Source organism: Centroberyx gerrardi, chromosome 18 (genome assembly GCF_048128805.1).
Source record: "Centroberyx gerrardi isolate f3 chromosome 18, fCenGer3.hap1.cur.20231027, whole genome shotgun sequence".
NCBI lineage: Eukaryota > Metazoa > Chordata > Actinopteri > Beryciformes > Berycidae > Centroberyx > Centroberyx gerrardi.
This window is the reverse complement of record NC_136014.1, coordinates 20,609,649-20,618,421: the sequence shown is the minus strand read 5'-3', so window position 1 is coordinate 20,618,421 and position 8,773 is coordinate 20,609,649. Positions and strand designations below refer to the sequence as shown.

Genomic DNA, 8,773 nt, shown 5'->3' with positions numbered 1-8,773 from the left:
CCCGGACTACTGCAGTTCTCTGTACTCCACCCTCAGTAGCAAGGCCCTCTCCAGGCTGCAGCTGGTTCAAAACGCAGCAGCCAGAATATTTACTGAAACTAGGAAAAGAGATCACATCGCTCCCATTTTGGCTTCTCTACATTGACTCCCAGTTAAATTTAGAATTGATTTTAAAATTCTCCTGTAACTTTTAAAGCCCTTATAGCCCCCACTTACATTTCTGATCTTTTGAAGCTTTATACGCAGACACAGCCTCTTAGGTCTTCCACCTTAACACTGCCCTCCATCCCAAGGTCTGACTAGTTTAAAAACCAAAGGTGGCCATGCCTTTGCTGTCAGGGGCCCCACTTTATGGAATAGCCTTCATGAGGAGATTCCGTCTGCCTCTTCTTTTATACAATAGCTTTTACGTGATTTTATGTTCTGTAATTTTGTTATGTTTTATTTATGTTTTATTTTTATATTTTTATTTTTGTTTGGATTTTGTTTTTTTGTTCTGGTACTGCTTATTTTGCACTTTGTAACCCTGTTTATTATAGTTCATAAAAAGTTAATTATATGATGCGCCAAATGCTCTGTTATTTCTTCATAATACTTTTTTTAGTAATTATACCTTTAGTGTTGAACAAAGCAGGTTTTCACCATCTTTAAGCCAAATATTCCATGCATCTTTTTATATCCTCTGTGTTTCGATGGATGCTGTATTTATTTTCTTATTAATATCTTCTTTATTACTTCAAAGTAAAGAGACAGTAAAGATTGGGAGAGGCAGGGTGAAAACATGCGACAGGTCCTGGGCCGGATTCGATCCCAGGATGCCGCACCCGCATGCGCCCCAGACCACCGAGCCACCAGGACGCCCCCGTGTTTATTTTCTGACATTAAGCCATCAAATGTTTGAAGAAAAAGAGGAAAGAGTTTACTTTGATATTACATTCAAAAATTGACAGGAATAATAAAATGCAAAATGATCTATTCTTGATGTCGTAAGAATTAAGTTACTGTTGTTAACATGGCATAATTGTTAAGCAGCAATATTGTCTGAAGCGGCATATAAATGTTTTAAATTTTGTAGGTTTCATTTTTAAGATTTCTTTTAGCACACCTACCGTATTCATTCTTTGTTATATTGTCACTTATTGTATAATTTAATTTATGTATGTAGGCTACATCTCTAAGGGGAGAGTAATAGACGCTATATCTCTTGGACTCTACATACAGATACTGTGTACAGTACAGGGAAAATGCAGATATAGGCAACATATATGAGATAAAGTGTAAATCTTTATTGTGCCAACTTTGATCATTAGTAACATGTCAATACTTAAGCACTCCAAACAATAAGTCAATATTTGAGCACTCCAAACATTAAGTCAAAGGAGTTTTGAGTTTACAAAATTACCTTGAAATATTTTGCCAGAAATTATAATCCTGAAAGCTGCCCGGAACCAGCTGTAAAAGAATGCATAAACAAATGGATTGATCATTGAATTTGACCATCCAAGCCAACTAAGTGTTTCAATCACAGGAATTGGTATTGAGTAATTACTCAGAGGCTGAACGGTGATACAAAGAAAGAAAGGAGTCCAACAGATCAGAAAAACTCCCATAACGATAGCCAGAGTTTTTGTGGCCTTTCTCTCCATCTTAGTGACAGATGCTCCAGACTTTATGCTCTGACAGTTTGTGTTCTGGATGCTACGTGCCTGTCTCTGTGCCACCAGGAAAACCTTTAGGTAGATACTGAGCATTACAACCGTTGGGAGGTAGAATGAGAAAATACATCCCATAATGGCTGAAATTGGGATATGTGAAAAATAACACCTTCCTTCACATTCTCCTTCCTTGAATCCCATAATTACGATGCCAAGTCCAACTAGGGCAGAAATTCCCCAGGTCACCAGGATCATGATCCCAGCAACATGAACATTTATTTTAGTTCTATACCTCAAAGGCTGACACACTGCATAATATCTGTCAATAGAAATAAAACATAAGTTCAGAATGGAAGATGTAGTCAGTGAAATATCAAAGCTGCTTCGTAACTTACAAAGTAAATCTGCAAGATGCCAACATGAGCTTACAGAGAGTGCCATGCTGAAAGGCAAGAGTAAAGCCCCAACAAGGAGGTCAGCCACAGCCAGAGAGAAGATGAGGTAGTTAGTTGGAGTGTGGAGCTGTTTGAAGTAAATGATGGAGATTATGACAAGAAGGTTTCCACATGTTGTCAGAACAGATAATGAGCCAAAGAAAATATATAATAATACACGTATTGTTGAAGGGGCGATTACCATTATGCATGATAAGTTGTCTGATTCATAACAGACATGTGTGTCCTTAACAGTCTCATTGAAAATGAATTCAGGTTCCATGCTTCCTGGTTCCTGTTATTCTGCTTAACAATTCAGTTTTCCATAAATGATCATTAATACTGAAATAATTGCATTCATATAATATTTCTTTCAGCAAGAATATTCAATCCCAACAATATCTGTTTCCTGGGGGGAAAAAATATTTTCAGTATATTTTAGCGCTCCATAAAGTTTCATACCATGCCTTACTTAACCCCTCCAGATGGTTCATGCATCTATGTTGATGTGATTCCTTGCTCTCTGTTCCACTGAGCAGTACCTTTGGACTTGACTTTCATATTTATCAATCCCCAGCTTATTACCATAATTAATAAAAACTGGTTGACCAATCAGATGTGGGAAACTATGCATCCTGTTTACATGAGATGCCATAACAACAAATATATGTGTGTGTGTGTGTGTGTGTGTGTGTGTGTGTGTGTGTGTGTGTCGGTATGAAGTCACTTTCAGGGACACACACCAGACTTAAGACCAGTTGATTGGGGACGGCTTGTGCAATTGGGGACAAAAGCCGTGCCCCCAGTTGGTAAAAAGCTGATTTTTGGGTCAGTGGTTAAGGTTAGGGTTAGGTTAAGGTTAGGGTTAGGGTAAGTCTCCAGGAAATTAATGTACGTCTATGTAAATACCCCAAAAGTGACTTAAGTAAGACTGTGTGTGTGTGTGTGTGTGTGTGTGTGTGTGTGTGTGTGAACATGCAATTTCAATTTCATTTAAACTTACTAACAAACTTATGAAGCAAATATGTTTTGAACCTAAATATTTTGAAACCAAATATGTTTTGAACATAAGACTTTCTCCTTGGCCATGGAGCAAAAAGGCCCATGGCCCTATGTTGGAGCCATTTCAGTTTTGTAATGTAAATTGTTCATTTATTATGGACATTTGTTTTGCTATTTTGGATTGTTTACATATATTTATGTTACACATGTTTACTTCAGTCTATAGCAGGGGTGTCAACCTTAACCATACTGAGGGCCATGCAGGGCTGTGCGATAAAACGATAACGACATTTATCGCGATAGAACTTATACTCAATATAAATATGATACATGCTCAATAGAAAGCTGATAGAATTGATTGCTTGGCTGGTTAAAGCTACACTAAGCAATTTTTTTCTGACCACTAGAGGGTGACAGAAACCACAACACATTTTGTAAACACACACTGCGACAGAAGCCCTTAAGAATAACCGTGCATAAAGGTTAATGGGTAAAAAAAACAAAGCTACGGAGTAATATCGCCGGTTACCGCTAGCTTTGCCAGATTTTACTCCCACTGAAGGTTACATGTCCCACAATGACAAGTGAAGAGGTAGGTAGCAAGTTTACTAGTTGAAAACGTTTACTCACTCGCTTTATCGATTCGCCATTACTCTGGCCAACTTTGACATCAAGCTTTAGGAAAGAGGTGAAAACAACAACACAGCTGGTCCGCGCGTGTGGCTGTTTGTTTATATCATTACATCTCACGGAAATCTCCATGTAGCACGTTAGTTTCAGGATTGGTTACAGGGTCTGAAATCGCTTATTGCAGGTTTAAGTAAGCAACTCCACACAGCTGAGAGAAAGCCTTGATTTGTTTTATAAAAGAGAAAAGGAAAATCAAGTCCTTTATGTTTTATCTGCCGTTTCTGACCAGGAAAACGAGAAATGTCTTCTTTAATTTGTAGATTTTTAAATGAAAATCAAATCACCATTCGTTTTTCATTTTTTTAAATTTCTGTTTCTGAAAAGAAAATAGAATGACCAAAAAAATACACGGACCAAACAAGCACAACGTTAGGACACTCTGTTGTTGAACTGTAGGAGGGGAATACAAACCACCATACAAAAGGCTGGAGCTTTACTTTTTTTGAGGAAAAAGTGGAATTGGACAGACGGTGAAATAAGAGAGATCCTTGGAGTCGGGCGGACGGGGAGATTAACCCGCCGTGTTTTCAAACTGCAGAGACTCCGGCGGTTAAACGTAATTTCCGGGAAATGACAACAGTGGAATGTAACGGTATTGCCAGTGCTGTGTGAATGGCAGCATTACGTTAAAAAGGCGGAACGGCATGTCTTGTGTGAACAACACAAACTGCCACCATTACCGGCAACTCAATCTGGCACATTTACGGGTTTCATGTGTGAAAGGGGCTAATGTCACTTCAGAGTTCTACCAACTAATGAGGATGATGCAGGGACGGGACTAAGAGCCGGCATCCTGCCGTTTTGTAGCTAACGTTAGCTAGGCTAATGTTTATCATAGCAACACCACCCAGAGACGTCTTCTCAGCTCCCCGCTCCACCTCAGCACCAGCGCTGAGGTGAGCCTGCCTGAGCCTCGTTGTGCCTGCCTGAGCCTCGTTGTGCCTGCCTGAGCCTCGTTCTGCCTCACAGGACCAACCCAACCTTATAGGTTGCTGTACAAATCCTACACATGCTTTCTGCTTTGGTTGCTGAAGTTGAGAAGATGAGTGAGTTTACCGTTGGAGAGCGGTTCGAGCGTCGGCTCATAAGTAATCTTTATATATCATGTGAGTTGGCAGATTTTAGATTTCAGGCATTCAATATCCTAATGATTATGTAAATGCTGTATTTTGCACAAAGGATATATGCTGACCGGAAATGACTACCTTGCATTTGTTTTTTGGCAGGCACTTAACAGTAGACCGCATTTTCATGTTCTCTTATGATTGAAAATAAAAAAAGCCTCCAAATAACATTGGTATCTTCAGCTTTCATTCAAAAGGTAATTTTTAAGCCTGACAAAAATGACTTAGTTTATATTGTGATATATCGATATCGACTGATAAAAAAAAGTTATATCGTAATAAAGATTTTTGCCATATCGCCCAGCCCTACATTTAATAATTATCATTTTGTGATTGTTGAAAAGAAAGAACATTATTGAAAGAAATATGTAGGCCTATATTTTTTCCATGTGTGACAGGTAGAGAGCACAGGTAGATTCCTGTTTATTTGTATGACACGCCCACAGACCTTGAATGGATAGAACGGTCTTTCCACTGTTTGCTGTGGTAATTTGGCTGGTACACCATAAAATGGCGACTATGGAATTTTAAGGGTTAGTTGGTGACAACGCAAATCTGGGCATTAAGACAGTAAAGTGGAAAGCTGACATTAGCGACAAGGTTAATGTAGCATTATCAAAGATTGTGCTTGTCTGTCTCAAAATCAGCATATTAGCAAACCTAGCTGGTAAGCATTATCAACTTAATTTAATATAGCCCCTTAAATGCTATAAACTAACATAGCTTAGCCTGCCTTTAGTGGAGAAGAAAAGTTAGCATTTGCTAACTTCAAGCAGCTAATGGACATCGGCTGAAACAGATCAACTATACCCACTTCCACTACCTGTGCACAGATGTCAACACTTTTGACCGACTTAAAAGACAGCAGCAATGCCAGTTTTCCACTGCTTTGGTCCTTGCTGCAAACTCGCCTCAGCGACTTGCCGCAAGTCAGTTCATATGGAAGCTAGCCCAACAGTACACATAAAAATGGTCGCCACTCCAACCATTCAGGAAAGTTGATTTGAAAGGGAAAGACCGTTCTATCCATTCAAGTTCTGTGGACACGCCCCTCTACATAAGGGGTAATCAGTGAAGACTATGGACTAATTATTAGCTAATGGGTAGCATCAGGCACACACTTGTGTTTCAGTCCCTCCCTTTATCATAGGCAGTATATAAGGCTTGAGATGAGTGCACAGCGATCTGGTTTGTGGTTGTGCTTCTGTGCTTTGTTCTCCTGTGCTTGTAGCCTAAAATAAGCCTATACATTAGAGAAGTGGTACAAATTACATTGAATTGGTTTCAAACTACAATATTCCACAGTAGTTCACTAGTTAATTCTAGGTTGATCAGTCTGGATCGTTGTGGTTCCCCATCAGATAGGGGCTGTGAATAGGAACCAAGGTAATCCATGCTTTTATTTTAGTCTTGTTTTAGTCTTAACAACCCACAAGTTTATTCCATGGTAAACAGTGGTGAGGAAGCCAAGTCAAAGACAGATCATAAAGGGACACGTAGCCTACGGGTACGTTTTACAAGCAAAGTAAACCTACTCAGATTAGAAGTACAGATACACAGCGGTGGAATACAACAAACCACATAACATTCAATCATAGTATGTGGATGACATTTGAACAATTGGAATTGCATTCACATCAAAAAGAAGCAATGCATGTATCAAACAGATACATGACTTACAAACCTGTCTCTTATCTATCTTCTTGACATACAAAAATAACTACAGTATTCCAAAGCTAATTAAAGCTGCAAGCAGCGATGATCGGGCCCTCGCACTTCGCGTACGTCGGGGTGTGCCGCAGGCGCGGCGTCGTTACTGGACACTGACTGGTCGACGCGGCTCAGAATTTTCAGTATAGAACATGTCATTTCCTGTGTTGCCAGTAGGTGGCGCTACGACTATAATTCCAATTTGGCCTGTAGATGTCTTCAGGCCGGGACTCTGATGAAACGTGTGAAGTTTGGGGCAGATTTGACCATGTACAGTCGAGTTACAAAGCACTTCCTGTTTTGTGGTGAAACATGGTAATTGGATGCCTCACCTATGATTATAGCTGAATATTGGCATGTAGATGTGTTCAGGCTGGGAGTCTTATCAAACGTGAAGTTTGGGGCAGATTTGAGCATGTACAGCTGAGTTACAAACCACTTCCTGTGTTGCCAGTAGGTGGCGCTATGACCATAAGTAAATATTGGCATGTAGATGTGTTCAGGCTGGGACACTTATCAAACATGTGAAGTTTGGGGCAGATTTGACCATGTACAGTGGAGTTACATACCACTTCCTGTTTCGTGGCGAAACGTAGAAATTTGAGGCCTCGCCACGCCCACGCCGTTGGACGAAAACTCAAGCTTTTACCAACTTTTCATCGTCAAGGTCTGTTATATACGCTGAGCAAGTTTGAGGTGGATCCGATTAACCTCCTAGGAGGAGTTCGTTAAAGTATGACCCCACAAGAAATGCAAAATGGCTGACTTCCTGTTGGGTTTAGGTCATGGCAGCTATTGACATTTTTTGTAGGTCTGGACATGATACATGTGCCTACAAAATTTGGTACATGTAGGTGAAACGTACGGCGAGGGGTATTTAGTTGAAATTTTGTAGGGGGCGCTATTGAGCCATTGAACAGGCTCTATGCATAGGCTACAAATAATCACAAATCGCAAACCATTGCCGACTACTTGACTACTAACAAATGCAAAATTAGGGACATTCTAAGGAAGTTTTTTGAAGCTATTCATTCAAAGCCACGGCGGGCCTTGTCCATGGTGTTGATTGTGTGTATGTATGTAGACAGCAGGCAATGGCACAACTTCAGTAGGCCTGACTATAATATAAAACAAATAGCTATATTCAGGCAAACAAGGCACAATACGGGTAAATTTAAGTAATATAAGGAACGACAGCATGTTAATCAATAGCCACAGCAGGCCATTTTGCCATCAGTAAAACAACACACAGAGAAAGAGAGAGAGAGAGAAAGAGAGAGAGAGGGTTTTGCATTTGACTCACCCTGTTTGAAGAGGAAGGCCATTCTCCTGTCTTTCATGGTGGCAAAATGCTCAATAACCATCCACAACAGAGGACTCCATTGATATGTTTGCCAAGTGGCCAAACCTCTCCTGCCCACGTGATCCTCAAGTAAGATTTTATCCTTTTTAAACAGGGAAAGGAGCGCTCTGCTGATGCTGGTAGCTGGTATTCTGAGCATAAGCTGAAGCAGCTTGTAGACCTCAGATAGCGTGGTCTGTAAATCATCTTTAATAAGCAGCTCTAGCTGTCCTCGGGCCTCAAATATAAATGTTGTGTACGCACAAAAGGGTTGCATACACCAGTTTTCACACAGGATACAAAAATAAACTTGACGTGAGAATGTGGGTGCTGTCCCGCAAACTTTAGACCATGCGTACGCACATTTTTCTGGTTTTGTCAGTTGGCAACGCAACTACATCCACTTTTCTTCAGTGCTACTGAGAGACGAAAACAACACTGCCAAGGATGGCGTCGTCTGACCCATCGCAGTACTGCCTGACCTGCCCCAACATGATCGCGAGTATGGAGCAAATGGTGAAATGTTAAGTTTCACTTCCGTTTTCACACCAGGAGACTGATTAGAGGTTGTTCTGAGAACAGGTAGTACAGGCGGCAACAAAGCTCTGGACATCCTCCTTCCTGGTGGGCCACCAGAATCGCTGGCGAAGGAAGGTGAGAGTATGGCAAGGCCCAGGATGACAGGTCAGCCGAGATGACCCACACGAAACCTGGAGTGTGTCCACTGCAGGTCGTTGCCCATGGCGAGGCGTCGGCAGCACTGGGATCATTTCCAATGCTACCAGCGTGCCCCAGAAATCGAGCTCCGGTTTGGTG

At 40.9% G+C, this 8,773-nt stretch overlaps 1 protein-coding gene across 1 annotated transcript; it reads right to left on the bottom strand.

Moving 5' to 3' along the window:
• Window positions 1-1,373: 1,373 nt before the first annotated feature.
• LOC144542755 (trace amine-associated receptor 1-like) lies at window positions 1,374-2,372 on the bottom strand. The gene has a single exon (XM_078289933.1). The coding sequence runs from the start codon at window positions 2,370-2,372 to the stop codon at window positions 1,374-1,376; it is 999 nt and encodes a 332-aa protein (XP_078146059.1).
• Between the last annotated feature and the right edge of the window lie 6,401 nt (window positions 2,373-8,773).